Source organism: Schistocerca cancellata, chromosome 4 (assembly GCF_023864275.1).
Source record: "Schistocerca cancellata isolate TAMUIC-IGC-003103 chromosome 4, iqSchCanc2.1, whole genome shotgun sequence".
Lineage (NCBI taxonomy): Eukaryota > Metazoa > Arthropoda > Insecta > Orthoptera > Acrididae > Schistocerca > Schistocerca cancellata.
The window spans coordinates 30,859,267-30,884,613 of record NC_064629.1 but is presented as its reverse complement, the minus strand read 5'-3'; the positions used below and the strand labels follow the sequence as shown (position 1 = coordinate 30,884,613).

The following is a 25,347-nucleotide window of genomic DNA, read 5'->3' as shown; positions in this document are numbered from 1 at the left end:
ACATACGGACAACAAAGTGATCCTATAAGGTTTCTGTTTTTGCAGAGTGAGGTACAGAACCCTAAAAAATAACTTTACTGTGAAATAAAAACAAACAATAACTGAAACATAGGCTCCCTGTTTGAATGTGTACATGTGTAAAATTAAAATATGCTACTGGCTAACATTCATTGCCATGTTGCTCCACCCTAAGTATTGTACCATGCTTGGATTGTCAGTGGCATCCTGTCCACGAGGTGGACGGTACGCTGCTGCTCGAGCATGTCTCACTCTTTGCCTGAATGTAAGGAGGGTTCCTGCAAGAACTTACTGTAAGTTTCAATTGGTCCTAAGAATGCTTAATCGAATTCCTGTTTGCAGATACCACAGGACGTGCCACTCAGTTGACTACTGCTTGTCCCCCAAGTCCCCACTTCCCCTCCATGAAACTGTCCCTTCTCCTCCCCCTCTACCCATGCTCCACCTCTGCAGGAAGGTGTTGCTGAGGTGTGAGCGACATGGTCGTCCATTATTGTCTTCTCTAAAGCCGAACTTGTCACCAAAATGTTGACTGGAGTTAGATAACTGGTTTGATGATTTTGTCACAATACTGCATAGCCTTCACATTAATTTCATCAGCAAGGAGAGGCTTCTCAAATCCATACATAGTACATGATTGACTGACATCCCTGCTAAACCCAATGGTAGCCTTGAGACATGCAATGGTTCCTCACTGCCTCCACATTCTACTACAGCAATCATTCTCCTACATCGATCATCAGTGAAGACAGCCAAACATACTGATCCTATTTCCATTCCATGTTCCCCTGCCCACTTTCTTCACACACCATTGAACTGCAGGTTTTTTCCCTTTTGTTCATAATGGATGCCTAGAAGCCTAACTTATGATGGGGAGACAGTATCTTACTGTCCAGAGTCAACACCAGTACACAGCTCCGTTGCATTGTCTTCATGAAACACATCAGCCCTACATCTACCCTCGATTTGTTGGCAGAAACACATGTTCAAAGCCCGTGGCAGACAGAAAACATCTTCTGAAATTGTACTAAATGCTTTCTCTGAGAATTACTTTGAACAATTAGTTTATGAGTCCACACGAATTGTAAATGGTTGCAAAAACACACTTCACCTCTTAGCCACAAATAATCCTGATCTAATAGAGAGCGTCACAACGGATACAGTCATTTAAGCGAGGCTCAAAACCATATCAACAAAAACCACTAAAAATAAACGCAAAATATATCTATTATAGCAGCAGATAAAAATTCGCTTGATGCCTTCCTAAGAGAGAGTCTCCATTCTTTCCAAGCCAATTATGTAAGTGTAGACCAGATATGGCTCAAATTCAAAGACACAGTATCGGCAGCAATAGATAGATTCATACCGCATAAGTTAATAAGAGACGGGACTTATCCACCATGGTACACAAAACACGTCAGAACACTGTTGCAGAAGCAACGAAAAAAGCATGCCAAATTCAGAAGAACACAAAATTCCCAAGACTGGCTATGTTTCATGGAAGCTCGTAATTTAGTGCGGACGTCGGTGCGAGATGCTTTTAATAGTTTCCACAATAAAACATTGTCTCAAAATATGGTAGAAAACACTACGAGATTCTGGTCATATGTAAAGTACACCAGTGGCATAAAACAGTCAATATCGTCACTGCGCGATAGCGATGGAAATGTTACCAATGATGGTGCCACTAAAGCGGACTTACTAAATACAGTTTTGCGTATTTCCTTCATGAAAGAAAACAAAGTAAATATTACAGAATTCGAAACCATAACAGCTGTTAGGATGAGTGACATAAAAGCAGATATCTTAGGTGTTGTGAAACAACTCAAATCACTTAAGAATGGCAACTCTTTCGGTCCAGATGGTATACCACCAGGTTCCTTTCAGAGTACGCAGACACAATAGTGCCTTTCTTAGGAATCATATTGTCACGTAGAAGACGGTGTAATTAGATGTATGACGAACACTAACTTCACTAAACGAATATTTATTCAGAACTTTCACATACAAGAGTCCAGAGTGAACTGCCTCCGGCCAGAACACATACAGTATATATACAGCTACAGAACATTCCAGCACAATGATTATTGACATTTGTGGATACTTCTGGAATATACTGGAACCAAATATAGAAATTAAAATTGTACAGCCCAGGTGAGTTTTGACCTCATGACCCTCCATGCAACAGTTCAGTATCATAACCACTACACCACAGTGCTGCTCAGCTTCTTCTGCGAGAATATACAACCACTCACTTGACGAAAGGTCTGTTCCTAAAGACTGGAAAGTAGCACAAGTCACACCAATATACAAGAAAGGAAATAGGAGTAACCCATTGAATTGCAGACCCATATCACTGACCTCAATTTGCAGTAGGATTTTGAAGGATATACTGTACGCAAACATTATGAATCACCTTGAAGAAAATGACTTATTGATACATAACCAACACAGTATCAGAAAATATCATTCTTGTGCAACGCAGCTACCTCTTTATTCCCAGGAAGTAATGAGTGCTGTTGACAAGGGATCTCAGATCAATTCCATATGCCTAGATTTCCAGAAGGCTTTTGATACCGTTCCTCATAAGCGACTATTAATCAAATTGTGTGCATATGGAGTATCATCTCAGTTGTGTGACTGGATTCATGATTTCCTCTCAGAGAGGTCACAGTTCATAGTGATAGAAAGTAAATCATAGAGTAGAACACAAGTGATATCTGACGTTCCACAATGTAGTGTCATAGGCCCTCTGCTGTTCCTGATTTACATAAATGATCTAGGTCATAATCTGAGCAGTCCCCTTAGACTGTTTGCAGATGACGCTGTAATTTACCATCTAGTAAAATCATCAGATGATCAATTCCAATTACAAAAAGATCTAGAGAGAATTTCTGTATGGTGTGAAAAGTGGCAATCGGCACTAAACAAAGAAAAGTGTGAGGTCATCCACATGGGTACTAAAAGAAATCCAGGAAATTTTGGGTATACGATAAATCACACAAATTTAAGGGCTGTCAATTCGACTAAATACCTAGGAATTACAATTACGAGCAACTTAATTTGGAAAGACCACATAGATAATATTGTGAGGAAGGTGAAACAAAGACTGCACTTTGTTGGCAGATCACTTAGAAGATGTGACAAACCCACTAAAGAGACAGCCTACATTACGCTTGTCCGTCCTCTGCTGGAATATTGCTGCACAGTGTGGGATCCTTCCAGGCAGGATTTACTGAGGGCATCGAAAAACTGCAAAGAAGGGCAGCCCGTTACATGTTATCACACAATAAGAGTGAGTGTGTCACTGATATGATATGTGAGTTGGGGTGGCAGTCACTGAAACAAAGGTGGTTTTCTTTGCGGTGAGATCTATTTACGAAATTTCGATCACCAACTTTCTCTTCTGAATGCAAAAATATTTTGTTGACACCCACCTACGTAGGGAGAAATGATCATCATAATGAAATAAGAGACACCAGAACTCGAACGGAAAGATTTAGGTGTTCCTTTTTCCCACACGCCATTCGAGAGTGGAATGGTAGAGAAGTAGTATGAAAATGGTTTGATGAACCCTCTGCCAGGCACTTAAGTGTGAATTGCAGAGTAACGATGTAGATGAACTGCAGGTAGCAGTCATCACTTGGTGTCTTGGACCACTGGCACCAATATGACACGCATCTTCAATGTCTCGTATTTCACGATAGCAGTTTAATGTTCAAAAGAAAGTGCTTTAGTGCACGCTAATTCGGTGGGCAACTTCCCGCACCGACAACCTTTCTTGCCATAAAGTGACAACATGTGCAAGGTCAATCCTTGAAATGACTCTGCGAGGCATATTGACAGACTGAATAGTGCACACAACCGCACTGTCCTGTTGTAATGAGGAGTATGGCGTGCTCTACTGACTGCACTGTGAATGCAGGTGTGCTTTTACCTCCTTTATACAGATGGCTGCATGTAACAACTCCCTGTAGTCAAAAGAGTATTAAGAAATACGTTTCCAATTAGAAAAACACACACTATGCAAATCATGGGGGTGGTGTAGAACATTTTTGAGCAGTTTATGCATAGGATGATAAGATGAACAACTTAACTTGCAATCCCCAATAGTTTACTAATGGCTCGAACTACTGAATCAAAATCTACAGCAAATGACAGCATGCAAAGATGCTAGTAATTTTTTGTATTGTGCACATGGTAACAGGGTGAATCATGTAACTCGGACAACCCAAATATGAAAGGAGTTAAGCACACGACACATATTCGAGATGTTGAGCGGATGACAGGTACATAAAAATAAAAAAAAAATAAAAAAAATTAAAAAAAATTAAAATTTTAGTTAAGCTTCAGAACAATGTTATTCCTCGAAACTACAACAGTGACACACACACACACACACACACACACACACACACACACACACACACACACACACAGACACAACCCTTCAGCTTGACTGGGCTCTCTTTGTCTGTAGTCAGCATACCTAATACGACACATATACAGGAATCTATTAAGAGATTAGAAGAATGGTCACTTTTAATAATTAAAGTAATGAACACATTAAGGAATAATGACAAATAAATTTTCTGCTAGTGTTATTTTGTCTGGCATATAACAGAAAATAAGATGGCTGGTTTTTCTTACCATCTTACTGTACAGCCAGTATTTGAATCATACAAGTTAAAAAATTCAAAACATTTATACTTACCGTAATATTGAAGCATGAAGATTTATTGTGGAGAAGAGCTATATAATTTCCTAGGGACCATGCAGGGCAACATTTTTCATCTGAAACTTTTTCACATAGTTTTTCAAACTCTTCGCCTTCAGTAAGTCGCTTCTCAATTCGGCACATAGATAGAATTGATTCCCAGTTAAACAAGCCACTCTCACCCAATGAGCTGAGTACAACCCGTGAGAATTCAATATCTGTAATAGACAGAACATTGTGCAATTGTGTAATAAAGATATGAAAATTTTACAATAGTAATGGGTGAAGTCCTTCTAAAATATTTCCAGGAATTTGTAATACATATAAAATTAATTTTAAATTCAAACTAAAGCTAATAATTTATTCTGAGCATGTATGCATGTTTTGCTCTTCCTTGGTATGGCATTAAGATATTCACCTCTTATTGTGTGGTAAGGTAACACATAATCATTGCTTAAATATTAAGGGATACCACTGTGAAGCAATATAAAGTGAAATATCCATTCAAAATCTGTTATTGCAGAGTCTAAACATGGCATTCTTTAATTTGCTGGAAAAAATCTGTAAAAGTGTAGCATAAGACTGTCATAAGAACTATTATGGAGCACTGCTTGTCTGTTTGAGATCCTCATCCTGTTGACACAAACAAAAAGGTCAAAGAAATCCAGAAACTTTGTCAGATTTTTAACCAGCTGGCATCTTTCACACAAAAGTGTTAATAAAGGTACTCACAGAAATTAAAATAGAACCACTGAAGGAAAGCTAATATTCTCCTCATGAAATCCTGTTGGCTCTATTTAAAGATTTCAGACACACTGTGAAACAACTGTTGGGTCTCCACCAAATACAGATTATATGAACAAGGCATTAAAAAATAGGATGCTTGGAGTGACAAAAAGAGAGTCATTTATTCTTCAATCTACATTTCAATCAAACACAGAAAAAGAGCAAGTAACAATGGTACTTTGATACCACGCATCATGCACTGAACAGTGGCATTGGTTGTATGTGAAAAAGATTCAGGCTTGCTTACCTGACCTAGCAACCCTGATTTGGGTCTGCCAAGATTTTACTAAATCATATCAAGGATCAAGTCAATATGGTTCTTACTTGTACGACTTGATAAAAGCCTTCCCTAGATTTATTCATTATTATTCTTATGTAAAGATGTCTTCAACCCAAAAGTTGATCTGTAGTTGCAGCTGCAGAGCCCAGCGAATGTGCTAGCAGCAACTGCAGCGGTTTTCATTTGTTGCATATGATTTAGTATAGTTTTTGTCTCACATGCTTCTGTGAATTGAATTCTATCTGTGTATTTTGGTCTGTTCATTAGTTTATACCAACTTATCCTAAGTGTTTGTGTAAATTTTTGTGCATCTGCATTGTGAGAAATAACCATGGAGTTTAGTAAAAACCAGAAGTAGTGTACCAGCAGAACCTTGGATTGCACCCAGCAACTCCTTTGGTTAGTGTTACATTACTTGCAAACAGCTCAGGTCTGATCACTTACTATTGCAGCTACGAAGAAATTAAAGGCACTCAAAACAGCTTGCAAAGCTGAAACTGAATATTCTCTAGCATTCAGCACTGCAGAAGTAATGGCTGCCATAAAAGACATGAAATCAGGGAAAACCACAAGCTTTGATGGTGTTCATGCAGCATTCCTTTTGCACTGTGGCAATAATGTGAAAAAGTGGCTGGCTGCAAAAAGTCTTTGAAGATATAGCAGTTGGTCAGACAGGATTTATACCTAACAGCAGCTGCACAAATCAAGTCCTCTACCTAACAACCCTCATATAATTTGCCTTCCAGAATCAAACTATCAACCAATTTCACTCTTGCCGGTTTTTTCAAAAATATTTGAAAAGGTTGTGTTCAAGCCTGCTCTCGAGTATCTGACTGCAAATAATAAAACAATGGAAAATCTAGGACATACTGCAATTATATATTGTCAAAGTCACAGTTTCAGTTCCTTTAGGGTTCCGATACAGAGAAGGCTACTTACTTTTAGAATGAGAGTGTACTTAATTCATTACATAACAAATTAGAGGCTACTGGCATTTTCTTTCACATGTCAAAAGCCTCCGACTGTGTTAATCACAGCATTCTCTTAAGTAAATTAGAATATTATAGTGTCACTGGCAGTGCTGCAAAATGGTTCGAGTCTTACCTAACAGGAAACAAAGGGTGTCGTCATGAAATACCTGTGCAGTAAGCAATCAGTCTTCATCTGACTGGAAATTTATTACATGTGGTGTTCCTCAAGGTTCCATCTTGGGTCCACTGCTTTTTCCTGCATATATTAATGATCTCTTATCTGTTATATTGCCAGATGCTTAGTTTGTGTTGTTTGTAGATGATACAAAAATTGCAATAAAAAGCAAATGATGTACAATTTACAAATGGCTGCTAATCAAATTTTCACAGACAATAATAAATGGTTTCACTGTCATTAAACTTTGGAAAGACCCACTATATACAGTTCAGAACCTGTAAGAGATTTCCTTCCAGCATCTGTATAACGTACAAAGACATACAGATCGAAAATGTGGTCAGAGTTAAATTTCTGGGATTACAAGTCAATAATACATTCAGTTGGGAAGGACAGACCACAGAACTGCTGAAGTGCCTAAACAAGTCTGTATTTCCAATAAGAATGTTGTCAGATGTAGGAGATACAAATATAGAAAAACTTGCACACTTTGCTTACTCTCATTTCCTTTGCTTACTCTCATTTTATTATGTCATACGGGATCATATTCTGGGGTACCTCGTCAAACTGAGTGAAAGTTTTTAGCATACAACAGCATGTAATAAGATTCATTTGTGATGTAGATTGAAGAACATCATGTGTCTATTTCCAACCAATAGCTCCCTAAGCAGCTTCAATGCTAGGAATAAGAACAATCTACATAAAGACCTAAAATCACTTAACTTGGTCCAAAAAAGGGGTCCAATATTCAGGAACATACATCTTCAACAAATTGTCAGCAACCATTAAAAAATTTGGTTTCAGATAAAGCACAGTTTAAAGAGAGTTTGAAAGAATTTTTGATAGGCAACTCCTACTCTATAGATAAATATCTTAACAGGGACTGTTGACCAGCTCAAGTAAAAATGTCTGTTAGACTTCAGTTTTGATAGCACTTGGTCACAACAATCAACGGTAGATATTTTCTGTATGATAAATTTATTAAAAGTGGATAACTATGTTCCATTCTGACAGTGTATTAATTCTGTAAATATTAGCAGTTCCAGTTTACTGTAATGTATTCACATATTTTGACAATCTCCTGACAAATGATCAGGGTAGTGAGTATTACACTCCTGTAAATTGAAATAAGAACACCGTGAATTCATTGTCCCAGGAAGGGGAAACTTTATTGACACATTCCTGGGGTCAGATACATCACATGATCACACTGACAGAACCACAGGCACATAGACACAGGCAACAGAGCATGCACAATGTCGGCACTAGTACAGTGTATATCCACCTTTCGCAGCAATGCAGGCTGCTATTCTCCTATGGAGACGATCGTAGAGATGCTGGATGTAGTCCTGTGGAACGGCTTGCCATGCCATTTCCACCTGGCGCCTCAGTTGGACCAGCGTTCGTGCTGGACGTGCAGACCGCGTGAGACGACGCTTCATCCAGTCCCAAACATGCTCAATGGGGGACAGATCCAGAGATCTTGCTGGCCAGGGTAGTTGACTTACACCTTCTAGAGCACGTTGGGTGGCATGGGATACATGCGGACGTGCATTGTCCTGTTGGAACAGCAAGTTCCCTTGCCGGTCTAGGAATGGTAGAACGATGGGTTCGATGACAGTTTGGATGTACCGTGCACTATTCAGTGTCCCCTCGACAATCACCAGTGGTGTACGGCCAGTGTAGGAGATCGCTCCCCACACCATGATGCCGGGTGTTGGCCCTGTGTGCCTCGGTCGTATGCAGTCCTGATTGTGGCGCTCACCTGCACGGTGCCAAACACGCATACGACCATCATAGGCACCAAGGCAGAAGCGACTCTCATCGCTGAAGACGACACGTCTCCATTCGTCCCTCCATTCACGCCTGTCGCGACACCACTGGAGGCGGGCTGCACGATGTTGGGGCATGAGCGGAAGACGGCCTAACGGTGTGCGGGACCGTAGCCCAGCTTCATGGAGACGGTTGCGAATGGTCCTCGCCGATACCCCAGGAGCAACAGTGTCCCTAATTTGCTGGGAAGTGGCGGTGCAGTCCCCTACGGCACTGCGTAGGATCCTACGGTCTTGGCGTGCATCCGTGCGTCGCTGCGTTCCGGTTCCAGGTCGACGGGCACGTGTACCTTCCGCCGACCACTGGCGACAACATCGATGTACTGTTGAGACCTCACGCCCCACGTGTTGAGCAATTCGGCGGTACGTCCACCCGGCCTCCCGCATGCCCACTATACGCCCTCGCTCAAAGTCCGTCAACTGCACATACGGTTCACGTCCACGCTGTCGCGGCATGCTACCAGTGTTAAAGACTGCGATGGAGCTCCGTATGCCACGGCAAACTGGCTGACACTGACGGCGGCGGTGCACAAATGCTGCGCAGCTAGCGCCATTCGACGGCCAACACCGCGGTTCCTGGTGTGTCCGCTGTGCCGTGCGTGTGATCATTGCTTGTACAGCCCTCTCGCAGTGTCTGGAGCAAGTATGGTGGGTCTGACACACCGGTGTCAATGTGTTCTTTTTTCCATTTCCAGGAGTGTATATTCAAAAGTTTTATATTTTTTATGTTCTACTTTCTGACTTGTTCCACACACATGAGAACCCCCTCATTTTTGGGTCTATGGAACAAAAATGAATCTAATCTAATCTAACAAAAGTCGTCAATCTTATCCATCCATCTGACAGCAGCATATAACACTGCCTAGAGGCAGGTGTCATATGGAAACTTCTGCAAGTCATTCCAAGATTCAAAGTTGGCTGTCTCGTCAGTGAAATGTAGCAATGGATTCACTCATGATCTGTTGTTGTTGTTGTGGTCTTCAGTCTGGAGACTGGTTTGATGCATCTCTCCACACTACTCTATCCTATGTAAGCTTCTTCATCTCTGAGTAACTACTGCAACCTACATCCTTTTGAATCTGCTTAGTGTATTCATCCCTTGGTCTCCCTCTATGATTTTTACCCTCCACACTTCCCTCCAATACTAAATTGGTGATCCCTTGATGCCTCAGAATATGTCCTACCAACTGATCCCTTCTTCTAGTCAAGCTGTGCCACAAATTCCTCTTCACCCCAATTCTATTCAGTACCTCCTCTTCAGTTACATGATCTACACATCTAATCTTCAACATTCATCTGTAGCACCACATTCTGAGAGCTTCTATTCTCTTCATGTCTAAATTATTTATTGTCCATGTTTCAATTCCATACATGGCTACACTCCATACAAATACATTCATAAAACACTTCCCTACACTTAAATCTATACTTGATGTTAATAAATTTCTCTTCTGCAGAAATGCCTTCCTTGCCATTGCCGGTCTACATTTTATACACTCTCTACTTCAACCATCAGCAGTTATCCTGCTCCCCAAATAGTGAAACTCATCCTCCACCTTAAGTGTCCCATTTTTCAATTCAGTTCCCTCAGCATCACCTGATTTAATGTGATTACATTCCATTAGCCTCATTTTGTTTTTGTTGATGTTCATCTTATATCCTCCTTTCAAGACACTGCCCAGTCTGTTCAACTGCTCTTCCAGGTGCCTTGCTGTCTCTGACAGAATTACAATGTCAGCGGCAAACCTCAAATTTTTTATTTCTTCCCCATGGATTTTACTTCCTACTCCAAATTTTTCTTTTGTTTCCTTCACTGTTTGCTCAATATACAGATTGAATAACATCGGGGATAGGCTACAACCCTGTCTCACTCCCTTCCCAACCGCTGATTCCCTTTCATGCCCCTCAACTCTTGTAACTGCTGTCTGGTTTCTGTACAAATTGTAAATAGCCCTTCGCTCCTTGTATTTCACCACTGCCACCATCAGAATTTGAAAGACAGTATTCCAGTCAACATTGTCAAAAGCTTTCTCTAAGTCTACAAATGCTAGAAACGTAGGTTTGCCTTTCCTTAATCTTATCTTCTAAGATAAGTCGTAGGGTCAGTATTGTCATGTGTGTTTCAAAATTTCTACAGAATCCAAACTGATCTTCCCCGAGGTCAGCTTCTACTAGTTTCTCCTTTCGTCTATAAAGAATTTGTCTCAGTATTTTGCAACTGCAACTCATTAAATTTATGGTTCAGTAACTTCCACACCTGTCAGCACCTGCTTTCTTTGGGATCGGAATTCTTATATTCTTCTTGAAGTCTGGGGGTATTTCGCCTGTCTCATACACCTTGTGCACCAGATGGTAGAGTTTTATCAAGGTGGGCTCCCAAGGCTATCAGTAGTTCTAATGGGATGTTGTCTACTCCCGGGGCCTTGTTTCGACATAGGTCTTTCAGTGCTCTGTCAAACTCTTCACGCAGTTTCGTATCTCCCATTTCATCTTCATCTACATCCTCTTACGTTTTCGTAATATTGCCCTCACGTACATCGCCCTTGTATAGACCTTCCATATACTCCTTCCGCCTTTCTGCTTTCCCTTCTTTGCTTAAAACTGGTTTTCCATTTGAGCTCTTGATATTCATACAGGTGGTTCTCTTTTCTCAAAAGGTCTCTTTAATTTTCCTATAGGCAGTATCTATCTTACCCCTAGCGATATATGCCTCTACATCCTTACATTTGTCGTCTAGCCACCCCTGCTTAGCCATTTTGCCCTTCCTGTCAATCTCATCTTTGAGATGTTTGCATTCCTTTGTGTCTCCTTCATTTATTGCATTTTTGTATTTTCTCCTTTCATCAATTAAATTCAGTATGTCTTCCGTTACCCAAGGATTTGTACTAGCCCTCATCTTTTTACCTACTTGATCCTCTGATGCCTTCATTATTTCATCTCTCAAAGCTACCCATTTTTCCTATACTGTATTTCTTTCCCCTATTCTTGTCAATCGTTCCCTAATGCTCTCTCTCAAACTCTTTACAACCTCTGGTTCTTTCAGTTTATCCAGGTCCCATCTCCTTAAATTCCCACCTTTTTGCAGTTTCTTCAGTTTTAATCTACACTTCATAACCAATAGATTGTGGTCAGGGTCCACATCTGTCCTTGGAAATGTCTTACAATTTAAAACCTGGTTCCTAAATCTGTGTCTTAGTATTATATAACTTATCTGAAACCTTCTAGTGTCTCCAGACCTCTTCCATGTATACAACCTACTTCCATGATTCTTAAACCAAATGTCAGCTATGATTAAGTTATGTTCTGTGCAAAATTCTACCAGGCAGCTTCCTCTTTCATTCCTGACCCTCATTCCATATTCTCCTACTACTTTTCCTTCTCTTCCTTTTTCTACTATCAAATTCCTGTCTCCCATGACTATTAAATTTCCATTTCCCTTCACTATCTGAATAATTTCTTTTATGTCATCATACATTTCTTCAATCACTTTGTCATCTGCAGAGGTAGTTGGCATATAAATTTGTACTACTGTGGAAGTGCGGGCTTCATGTCTATCTTGGCTACAATAATGCGTTCACTACGCTGTTCATAGCAGCTTACCCGCGATCCTATTTTTTTATTCATTATTAAACCTACTCCTGTATTACCCCTATTTGATTTTGTATTTATAGCCCTGGGTGATGCTGAGGGTATTAGATTAGGAAATGAGACGCTTAAAATAGTAAATTAGTTTTGCTATTTGGGGAACAAAATAACTGATGATGGTCGAAGTAAAGAGGATATAAAATGTAGACTGGCAATGGCAAGGAAAGCATTTCTGAAGAAGAGAAATTTATTAACATTGTTGTGAGTATAGATTTGTCAGGAAATCTTTTCTAAAAGTGTTTGTATGGAGTGTAGCCGAACGTGGATGATAAATAGTTTAGGCAAAAAGAGAATAGAAGCTTTCGAAATGTGGTGCTACAGAAGAATGCTGTAGATTAGATGGGTAGATCACATACCTAATGAGGAGGCATTGAATAGAACTGGGGAGAAGAGAAATTTGAGGCACAACTTGACTAGAAGAAGAGATCAGTTGGTAGGACATATTCTGAGGCATCAAGGGATCACCAATTTAGTATTGGAGGGTAGCGCGGAGGGTAAAAATCGTAGAGGAAGACCAACAGATGAATACACTAAACAGATTCAGAAGGATGTAGGTTGCAGTAGATATGGGGAGATGATGAAGCTTGCACAGGATAGAGTAGCATGGAGAGCTTCATGAAACCAGTCTATGGACTGAGGACCACAACCAGTGCTGTATTGATCCTCCTGTCATCGAACTGCACTAATTCCTAACTATATTTAACTTTAAGCTATCCATTTCCCTTTTTGAATTTTCTAACCTACCTGCCCGATTAAGAGATCTGACATTCCATGCTCTGATCTGTAGAAGACCAGTTTTGTTTCTCCTGATAATGATGTCCTCCTGAGTAGTCCCTGCCCAGAGATCCAAATGGGGTGACTATTTTACCTCTGGAATATTTTACCCAAGAGGATGCCATCATCATTTAACCATATAGTGAAGTTGCATGCCATTGGGAAAAATTATAGCTGTAGTTTGCCCTTGCTTTCAGCCGTTCGCAATATCAGCACAGCAAGACCGTTTTAGTTAATGTTACAAGGCCAATCATCCAGACTGTTGCCCCTGCAACTACTGAAAAGGCTGCAGCCCCTCTTCAGGAACCACACTTTTGTCTGGCCTCTCAACAGATACCCCTCCACTGTGGTTGCACCAACAGTATGGCTATCTGTATCACTGAGGCACGCAAGCCTCCCCACCAACAGCAAGGTCCATGGTTCATGGGGGGAGGACTCATGATCTACATCTGCATATATTTTCCGCAGACCATTTGAAGTGCATGGACCGGGGCTAATTTCTACTTTACCACTTATTAGGTCTTCTTCCAGTTCCGGTCAAATATGGAGCAACAGAAGAATGAGTGCATAAATGCCACTGTGGATGCTTCAATTGGTTTAATCTTGTCTTCAGAGTCCCTACCGAATCAACACACAGAGAGTTGTAGCATTCCTCACAGTATCCTGGTTCACAAACTCTGTAAGTATGCTTTCATGGGATAATTGGTGATTATCTTCAAGTACTTGTCAGTTCAGGATTTTCATCATCTCAGTGATGCTCTTCCATGGGTCAGACAAACTTGTGATCATTCGTGCTGCCCTTTTTTGTATGTTTAATACTTCTGTTAGTCGTATTAGGTGTGTGCCCCCATACCTGTGAAATATTCTAGGATTGACTGCATTAGAGTTCTACAGAAAACATCCATTGTACTGTAGAACTGCTAACCAGTTCTTGCATGTCAACATCTGATGTCCTCAAGGCTACCGCAGACTGCTGCTAGCAGTTGTTTCAGCATTACGCCATTCCTTGCAGCCCAAGTACGTAAGCATAATCACCGTTCGTCAACCACTGCTGTTACTGATATCTGGGATGCCAGTTCAGCATTATGACAGGGTGACTACATAACACCTGAGGTGTCTAGACGACAACACTCTGGGCCAGAACACGTACTGCAGTTCCCACCCAGCTGGCAAAGGGCATCAACTCAACAACCACCCCAGAGTGATCTAGCAAAATGTGGTCAAGGCAAGCATCGTCTCCCCATCATCATCCACAGACGCAGCCATCAATGTCACACACACCATCTAACAGGACCACTTGCTATATGGTCCGGAATATTGCACTGAGAGGCTCCAGGATCTAATTGGGACTCTACAGGCCTCTGACCCAACTGGTGATTTCTGTTGTCCGACAACAACAGGCAGATGCTGGGACCGGAGTTTGCTCCTTGGACGACATCATCTTTGCCACAAGCTGCTACTGGGCAGTTTGTCAGCACCAACCACTTATGATGTGGCTGTGAAGTACAGCTGTATCACCAGCACTTACCCAGCATCAACTGATGCAGAGGTGACTGCCCAGCAAGAATGCTCTACTCTTACCCACATTGTGCCGTCTACAGCTAAGGCTAAGATCCTAACAGCGTACTGAAACAAAGGACTGTGGGTTTGACACCCACTCTGCCTGATGGAATATGGGCCTGCAGCATTGCTGTATTCTGTACAAGATTAATAAAACAATGTGATGGCTGCAACATGAGCACTGCTGAATATACTCCTGCTCCAAATCAGTGAACCCATCCGTTTGGGATAAGTAGGTCAGAATAGCCACCCTGACAACCCTGCACCTGCTCCCCCTGCTCTCAAATGGGGTCAACACTGCATAAAGCTGCAGACATCGTTACAGTAGACTGATTGGATTTTCTCAGTATCCTACCAACTAACTAGTGTCTGAACCTGTTTTATGTATGACTGAGACTGTGTGATCATTCTCTTCATATCTGTGCCAATTTTTACACTCAGATACTTGTACAAGTTGACTGATTGTAATTGTGACTCAATGAAGTTATAATAATAGGCTCTTCTCCTTTTTCTTGTGCCATCTTCCTGCATCACCACAGGGTTGGCACATTTATTTACAAATTTGGTATTGTTAATTTAAGGGGTAGCCAGATGATTTTCCTGTCGCCACTCCGTTACTCCCCAGAACGGAACACGTGTAACCCAAACAAATGCGTATAGTGTTATTCATATGAAAGTTAGTGAAAGTTTCCTAAAAGTTCATGTAACTTAGGTATGAATTGAGCGCTAGCCCAGTATTCACAGAGTGGGCTGGAGTAAACCACCTAAGAACCACATCCAGACTGGCCGACACACTGACTGTCGTCGACAATCCACCGGGCAGATCTGATCTGAGGATGGCACACCTCCCCATCCCAGAAGTGGGGCTTTAATATGCACGACTCTCTGGGCAGGTAGAATAGTCACAGGATACCATATTTTTTTTTTACATTTCTGAACGTTCAAGACACATTCTCATTCTTAGTACTGATTTCAAATCTTATCATGATCTGATTACATGTTTGTGTAACTTTTTTCAGACAATGCTTTATTACAGCTAACTGCATCATTTGCAAAAAGTCTGAGGTTACTTTTGTTTGGCAGGTCATTGAAATACAAAAAGAACAGCAAAGGTCCCAACACACTTCTGTAGGGTACACCTGACCTGAAGTAACTTTTATACCTGTCAGTGATAACATACTGCATCTTCACTACCAATAAAACCTCAGTCCAGTTACCAATTTTATTTGATACCCTATATGACTGTACTTTTGTTAATAAGCACTGCATGGTACTGAGTCAAATACTTTTTGGAAGTCTATAAATACTACTTCCAACTGACTGCCTTAATCCATGTTTTTCAGGATGACAGATGAAAGCGGGAGTCAGGTTTCAGATTACCGATGTTTTCAGAAACCACAATATCTGGCACAAAGGAAGGCATTCTGTTCAGTATACCTCATTACATTTGATCTCAGAATATGTTTTATTATTATACAACCAATGGACATCAAAGACACTGAACATAAGTTTTGTGAATCACTTCATTACTCTTCTTGTAGATAGGTGCAACTTGTGCTTTCTTCCAACTACTCGGCACAGTTTTTTTTAACTGTATCTGTCATATATAATGGTTAAAAGGGGAGGAGGGGGGGGGCTAATTCTGCTACAAATTCTGTATAGACTCTGAGAGGAATCCCATCAGGCCCTGGAGCTTTGTTCAGTTTCAGCCACTTTAGCTGTTTCTCAATTATTATTATTCTCGAGTCTCAGAAACATACAAATTTACAGTAGCCACACATTTATTACATGTGACCAGTACTTTGCAACCTCCAAGGCACTTGGAGTGGCTTGCAGATCAATCTTCATACAGGATGTAGGGAACACAGGGCACTGAAGTGTGTGGCTTGTGGTTTCTCCTTGTCCACGATCACAACACATATCTTCTGTTACGAAGCCCCATCTCTTCAGGTTGTCTCTGGATTGTCCAACTCCTGATCATAATCTGTTTAAAGATTTCCACACCAGTCAGCTTTCATTGTGTCCAGGTGGTAGTTCTTCAGCTTCTGGCATCCATCCATGCATGTGAGACGCCGACTTCTTCCATAACTCCAGCCTTACCTTCTCTGGTGAAATGATGAGCTTCTCTGATGTCCTCAGGAAGAACTTTAGCGATCTCAGCTGTTGCTGTGATGGATTATGCCCGTGCAATGGATGGGCACTGTTCTGTTCCACTTTCAGTCTCTCCTTTTTGGCAGCCACTGCTCTGCGTACCCATGGTGGTGCTAGTCCAGCCAGGTAGTAGAGCTTATCAGTTGGGGTAGGTCTTAAGCAACCTGTGACAACCTGCAGGTTTCGTTGAGAGCAATGTCTACTTGTCTGGCACAAGATGACCTGTACCAGACTGGAGAAGCATATTCGGCATAAGAAAAGCACAGTGCCATTGCAGAAGAGCAAATACACTCCTGGAAATTGAAATAAGAACACCGTGAATTCATTGTCCCAGGAAGGGGAAACTTTATTGACACATTCCTGGGGTCAGATACATCACATGATCACACTGACAGAACCACAGGCACATAGACACAGGCAACAGAGCATGCACAATGTCGGCACTAGTACAGTGTATATTCACCTTTCGCAGCAATGCAGGCTGCTATTCTCCCATGGAGACGATCATAGAGATGCTGGATGTAGTCCTGTGGAACGGCTTGCCATGCTATTTCCACCTGGCGCCTCAGTTGGACCAGCGTTCGTGCTGGACGTGCAGACCGCGTGAGACGACGCTTCATCCAGTCCCAAACATGCTCAATGGGGGACAGATCCGGAGATCTTGCTGGCCAGGGTAGTTGACTTACACCTTCTAGAGCACGTTGGGTGGCACGGGATACATGCGGACGTGCATTGTCCTGTTGGAACAGCAAGTTCCCTTGCCGGTCTAGGAATGGTAGAACGATGGGTTCGATGACGGTTTGGATGTACCGTGCACTATTCAGTGTCCCCTCGACGATCACCAGTGGTGTACGGCCAGTGTAGGAGATCGCTCCCCACACCATGATGCCGGGTGTTGGCCCTGTGTGCCTCGGTCGTATGCAGTCCTGATTGTGGCGCTCACCTGCACGGCGCCAAACACGCATACGACCATCATTGGCACCAAGGCAGAAGCGACTCTCATCGCTGAAGACGACACGTCTCCATTCGTCCCTCCATTCACGCCTGTCGCGACACCACTGGAGGCAGGCTGCACGATGTTGGGGCATGAGCGGAAGACGGTCTAACGGAGTGCGGGACCATAGCCCAGCTTCATGGAGACGATTGCGAATGGTCCTCGCCGATACCCCAGGAGCAACAGTGTCCCTAATTTGCTGGGAAGTGGCGGTGCGGTCCCCTACGGCACTGCGTAGGATCCTACGGTCTTGGCGTGCATCCGTGCGTCGCTGCGGTCCGGTCCCAGGTCGACGGGCATGTGCACCTTCCGCTGACCACTGGCGACAACATCGATGTACTGTGGAGACCTCACGCGCCACGTGTTGAGCAATTCGGCAGTACGTCCACCCGGCCTCCCGCATGCCCACTATACGCCCTCGCTCAAAGTTCGTCAACTGCACATACGGTTCACGTCCACGCTGTCGCGGCATGCTACCAGTGTTAAAGACTGCGATGGAGCTCCGTATGCCACGGCAAACTGGCTGACACTGACGGCGGCGGTGCACAAATGCTGCGCAGCTAGCGCCATTCGACGGCCAACACCGCGGTTCCTGGTGTGTCCGCTGTGCCGTGCGTGTGATCATTGCTTGTACAGCCCTCTCGCAGTGTCCGGAGCAAGTATGGTGGGTCTGACACACCGGTGTCAATGTGTTCTTTTTTCCATTTCCAGGAGTGTAGTTTGTGGATGTCAGCCCCACTGAGTCCCCGCTAGTTTGCAAATTAGGTTGTTTCAAGTGGAGATTTTCATTTTGGTGTTCTTGCAGTGAGTTTTGAATGTCAGAGTTCGGTCAAGAGTGACTCCCAAGCATTTAGGGGAGTGATGATGCTGGAGTTGGATGCCTGACCATCCAATATGTAGCTCATGATTAGCTTCCCTGTTTCTTAAATGAAGGCACACACTTTTGTCTTCGAAGGGTCTGGTCTGAGGTGGTTCTGATTGTAGTAGCTTGACAGTGCTCTAAGTGCAGTTGTCAGGTTTCTTTCCACTGTTTTAAAGCATGAGCTCTGCATAGCAAGGGCTAGGTCATCTGCATATAAGAATCTCCTTATGCCCAGGGTCAATGGCTGGTCATTGTTATAAATGTCGAAGAGAAGTGGAGCCGAGATGCTTCCCGGAGGTAAACCATTTTTCTGCGCTCTCCAGCGACTGTGTTGTGTCCTTGAAATTCAACAAAAAACCTGCAGTTTTGGAGGAGGGTGCTGATTAATCTAACGAGGTGGGCATTCTTGATCATATTGTATAATTTTGCATTGAGTAGCCAATTATGGACAGTATCATACACTGCCGAGAGATCCACGAAGACCATGCCTGTTACTTGTCGGGTTTCAAAGCCATCCTGTATAAACTGAGTGAGATTCAAAAGTTGCCCTGGAGTGATATTAAAAAGTTGCCTTGTGCAGCTTCTGTTTGGTCGAAATCCTGCTTTTTCGGGTTTGAGAAGAGGGTCTATTACTGATAGGATTCTATTCAGAATCATATGTTTGAACAGTTTATAAAGGTGAATCAAAAGGCTAACTGGTCTGAAATTCTTGGGATGATTTGCTTCCTTTCCAGGTTTCAGAAGAGCTGTCACCCTGCTCTTTTGCCAGATCTTTGGTATTTGGCACCGGTTCATGCAGTTGTTGAAAAGCTGCAGGATCCATTTTCTTGTTGCTGGGCCAAAATTCTTGATTTGCTCCACACAGATGTCATTTAAACTTGATGCTATACCAGTTTTGCTCTCCTGCTCTCCTTAACAGCCTTGTAAAATTCAGGTATCTCGAATGGGAGAGTCAGATCCCTCATTTGTCCTTGGGCCTCTTGGTGTACTTTTGGCACTTTGATCCTATGGCTTCCTTTCTCATTCATGAGCAGTTGATGTGCTATCTGATCTGCAGTGATTCTGCAGTGTGCTGTGGATCTGGTTGGGTCATTATTGAGGCGTCTCGATAATCTCCACACTTTATGACTGTTTCTCATTAGATAAAGTTCTTCCATAGTTTTAACCTAAGAATTCCTTTTGGATTCTTCAAGAGATGTAATAAGTTTATTCCCAGCCACCAGTATTGTCTCACTGAGTGTATCTTCTTCGAATAGTACCTTATATTCTGTAAATGCTAATTTCATTTAGCATTGCTCTACCTACACTCCTATGCTTTATTTTAACCTTCAAGCGGGCACGCTGTGTTATTGAGTACCCCATTGAAGAATTTCGTAGTGATGTAAAGCAGGGCCCAGTGACATGGCAGTTCTAGGCACTTGTTTACCTGACCCTCCTCCCCCCTCGCCCTCGCCCTCGCCCTCCCCCTCCCCCTCCCCCTCCCCCTCCCCCTCCGCCCCACACTTTCTCTCTACCCTGCCTCCTTGACTAAGAGACCTCAGTGTTGTGTCAGTGGGGCACACCGTACCCGCGCACTTGCTCTTGTTAAATTTGTTTCTTTCTGACAATTTTTAAAGTGTGCTGCGTTTTGACTATATCTAAGCAAAGGATTGAATTGTAAAAGTACCTTTTCATAACAGTATTTATTACACGGATCAAAAAATATGTAAGTAATTTTTTTTGTACATTTTTCACGATGTATGAATCGTTAGGCAACAATTAGTGTTTTTGGTCTAATTGTTTTTACCTACAAAGATTTTATAGAGGTTGAGGACATACCAGAATGTCTTCAAGAACTCAATGACACAGAGAGACTTTGAATAAATCTTTCTGAGGAGGCTGAAAGTGAAGGTGATTGACGACAAAGTCCATTTTAGTGACTAAGATCACAAAACTAACTCTGAACATGAAGATGAAAGTGAGAATCGGGAAGAAAGATGTTCAGAAACTGGGTTTTTCTTAGGAAACATAAATTACCAAAATGGAGTAAAAACTGGCCTCTAAAATAAAAAACTCTGCAACGAAATATTACAAAAGTTTCACCCGGTTTCACAAGCTATTCAAACAATATTTCTCATGAAATTGATGCCTTTTTCAAACTTTTTTAAACTGAAACAATAGATATGATAGTATCCCATACTAACAAATATACTGACAACCTAAGAACAAACTCAAAACATACAAGAGATTGTAGAGTTGTGGACAGATGTGAAATTTTGGCACCACTCAAGAGTTTATTCTTTTTTGATCTTTTTTTGATAGGTATAAAGTAAGGACAACATATAAATTTAAGTGAATGTAAAAAACTTAGGGAGACAGTACACGCATGGATATCCCGAGGGCCACAATAAGCTATAAGAGAGTTCTATTTGTAATGTGTTGCATTGTCTGTCATATATAAATTATATAAAGTATGTCTTCTTTTATCATTATTTGTATCATGGATTCCTACATTAAGGTGCTGACTAAAGCTTTTGAAACGAATATATAACAATGTTACTGCAAAATAGAAACATTTAATTGATTCCTAAATAAATTTTAACTTATCACAGAAGGTGGGGTACTGAATACCCCAGAGCCCACTCATGAAAAAAAAAAAAAAAATGGCGTGCCCACTCGAAGGTTAAACCCATTATACAGTTTTCACTGTTTCTTTAGGTGTTCCTTTACAGAGACTGTATACCATTAAGGGTGTCTTCCATCACTATCTTTTTTATTAGGTACACATGAATCCAGTCCTAGATCAACTATTCTTCTTAACTTGTGCCACAGTTATTCTACTTGCTCCTGCCCAGAACTAAGCATTTCAAGTTCATCCTTGAGATGTGACAGTATTGCCTCTATATCTAGTTTAATCACCATATTTTAGTTGCCCTTTTGTGCCTTGATAATCATAGTTGCTAAAAATGGCTCATGCTCACTGTTACCAGTTTTAACATGGACATCCTCAGAGAAGTCAGGTCTATTTATTGCAATCATGAGAGAGCACCCAAATTATCTGCATTAATTAGTTTTCAGAGAAGGCATTTAGAATTATTTCATAGGGAGTCTTGTCACACCAGCCCACCCTTGATACTGAGTTTTGCCCAAACAACCTCGCACGAAGTTTGAGTATTTATCTCAGTGTTTTTGGGTTTCTTGTCTACTACATCATCTCCATTTTCACCCCAAAAGCCTCACTGCTATGAATTTAGGGGTCTCAGTCAAATTGCACTGTCATGAATACTTTGGCAGCTGATAACTAGGATTTAAATAATCTCATCTTTGGGGTGAATTTCTTTGGATCCTTCAGCTAACATTATAGGGGAAAAACCCCACGAGAACTTGTGTGCACCTCACACACAGTCAGTTACCTGGTAGCCTCTGTTGTGAAGTGCATCCCTGACCCATTTAAGACTGTTACAACTCTCAGCTCTATGGCACAAGTCCAGGAAGTCTCAGCCTAGCTTGTCACAAAAAAACTTTAGTCTCAGGTTTGTCTAAAGATTCCACTTGACTCAGAACCATGGGGCCATGTTTAGTTTTGGAGCTAATGCTCAAGGTTCTGAGGTTCATTACAGAAATGGCAGGTTGGCTGTAATCTGGAATGAACTAATACAGAAAACTGAGGAAAAAAATTGTGAAAATCGATGTTTCTGAACATCCACTCAGCAGCCCAGACTTGGCTCCAACTCTTCACTTTCATGAAAAGTTGCTCGGCTCCCACTGCTTTGACACTGATGATGAGCTACATGATGATGATACAGTGGGCTAGAATCTTGAGAGGCAGAATTTTATGCCGAGGGTATTTGTAGACTCATTGAAATATGATAAATGCTTAAATCTGAATTGTGATAAAACAGAAGTAATAAAAAGGTGAAGTTCTAAGTTTTTTCCCTCTAATAAATTCACTTTAACTATTCCACTATTTTATGTATAGCATATCAGGTTACTTTCCAGATAATCATTGTAAAACATATCCTGACACCAAATAAGTGAGCTGCTCGCATTACTAAAGAACTAGTAGTTATTACACATTAGCAAGAGACTGTGTATTTACTCTGTGACATGTTTCACCAAAATCAATCAACTCTGTGGCAGTGGATAAGCAGTTTACTATAGGCATGCTACTACGCTCCACCAAAAGGCAAGAATGGTGGAGCTCCTCAATTCAAAGGTAACTACAAGCAGAAAGGTCTCGAGCAGTGGAAACAACAAATGCCAGAGTTCAGACCAATGGATCTTATTTAGAAGGTGTGCATCACTAACTGAACAAATTGGTTAAAAAATCTGCATCATCACCCTTTGGGTCTTTTGGGTAAGATTTTGTACAGCGATTTTTCTACTTGACTGCAACAACATATCTGTAGTAAGTTTCTTCTCCACTGTCACTAAGCTGATCAATTTTGACAAACTTTTCACAGCATGACATAGATTACTATCAAAAAACAGTTACACTAATAGGCCACGAAGCATAAGCAAATTGTCACGAAAGAAAGAAAATTTGTAAAATTCCACTAATATACTGAAACAACACTGTATTTACTGACATATCAGTATACTTACTTGGAGCAGAACAGAAAAAACCATCACTAGCCAAGTGCACATGATTTTTATGATCACTGCCACTTCCATGTCTCTTAGGATCTTCTCCCAAGTGAGTTAATGTTTCCCATTCATCTTCCACTGGTGGTTCTGTCTCAATTTGATGTTCATTCTGCACAAACTGCATTCAAAATACGGTTAAACAGAAAAAGAGTAAAATAGCATTCCAATTATGAGCATCACAAAAGAGTCAAGCAATAATGTATTTGTTAGAAGTCCCAGTGGAATGTGAACATTGTTTATGTAATCTAATCATGAGCTGTTAAACAACAAAGACATAAAACAAAGCTTCCACCACAATCTGACCAACAACAACATGTTTAAAACACTTACTTAGAAGCTGTATTATGAAAACAGGGACAGTAGCAAAGATATTAACACAAAATTCAAAATTTTGAATTCTCATCCATTATCTTGTTGGCTATTTTCAACACATGCTCATATTCCAAGACAAAATATGTACTTGGTACCATTTCTGTGGATTTAATAAAGAGGATTAATTCATTTTCAAGTCTTATCATTCACTTGTCTGGCTCGGTACTTCAGTCATAAAATGCCAGACTACAAGTCCAAAGGTCGCACGTTCAGTTCCCAGTCAATACTAGGATTTTTATCTGTCAGTTATCACTTCTTTCGCTTCTGGCTATGTTTGTTGATGTGAAAAATGCCAAGTGACACTGTGGTTTGAAACTGAAGTTAAACTGTAGGTTCCCCTATAACTGGCTGTCAAATTCAATTCAAAGGTTGGAGGAAAGCAACAACACACCATCTCCCAGCAGGACCATGCTTAGTAAAGCACTGTGGTATTCAAAACAATCTTCAGACTGAAAACTGTTTTACTACTTGTCATTCACTTATGCTGGAGGCCACATTAAAATCTGTGGTGTATGAAGAGGACCCATGTGTTAAAGCCACCCAACAGTAAAGGGATAGAACAAATGATAGAAGCAGTTTCAGTAATATACCATAGTTATAGTTTTGATAATGTAGTGCAGAACTTTCTAGTAATACAGATATACTCAAAAGGTTTTGATAAATGTGGTCACTGTCTTCCTGGCAAGTCTTCGATACTGCATGTACAATCAAGTTTATCCTGCATGTGAGCTAATGTTTCCTTACCAATTTATTCAAAGCATTGTTGATTTAGGCTTGTTATTTTGTTGTGTCTGTTGGTAAAATGCCACAAACACTGAATGCCCCACACAACCTCACACAATAAAATTGGGTGAGGTTACACCAGGTGATCAAAATTTCTGATCACTGTTCCCACTACTACTAATCCATCAGTTCCCTGTGTCATGCATAAGAACCCCCAATCGTATCGTTAAGGGAAATCCAAATTGTTGATCACATATTGTGGCATGCAATAATTTTACAGTATGTTCAGATACACATGACCTGTAATCACGAAGAAAAAGTGGCCATAAACTTTAAACTGTGACATCACACAGTATCACATATCTGTTTACTGTTCAATTCAAAACAGATGTTGCTTCATCACTATTGGAATTTTCTGTGCTATAGATTCAAACCACGTATCTCTTGACTGTACAATTCAAAACACATGTTACTTCATCACTACGACAATTTACTCAAACGAATCATCCTCTTCGATATACTGCTGCTTTTGTGTAGAAAACTGAAAGTGATTTACTTTGACCTCATGTATCTGAGAGTGTAGCAATTTTGAGTGCTAAAATTTCTGCTTAATTTGTTTTGTAAGATATTTCAAATGTTTGGTTACTGAATGTTCAGCTTTCTACTTACTATGTTTGTGAACCTCACTGAGCAACAAAGAAAATTCTTCCACATATGTTCCACCTTTTCTTAGTCACCGGTAGCTGACCCAATAAATTTGCCTTACAGATGAATCCAGTGGCTATAAACTGTACATACACATGACAAATTTATGAAACCAAGTTTTGAAGTGTCATTGCTGTTTTTGTCTGTTGTAACAAA

The 25,347-nt window shown here is 41.2% G+C and overlaps 1 protein-coding gene across 1 annotated transcript in view; it reads right to left on the bottom strand.

Moving 5' to 3' along the window:
- LOC126183471 (protein dispatched) overlaps window positions 1–25,347 on the bottom strand; it is a 188,944-nt gene that overhangs the window by 71,460 nt on the left and 92,137 nt on the right. Inside the window, exons 5-6 of the mRNA XM_049925483.1 lie at window positions 23,350–23,509; window positions 4,733–4,953 (exon numbers count right to left, since the gene is read on the bottom strand). Of these exons, the coding sequence (XP_049781440.1) occupies window positions 4,733–4,953; window positions 23,350–23,509 (381 nt within the window). The remainder of the gene's footprint in view (window positions 1–4,732; window positions 4,954–23,349; window positions 23,510–25,347) is intronic.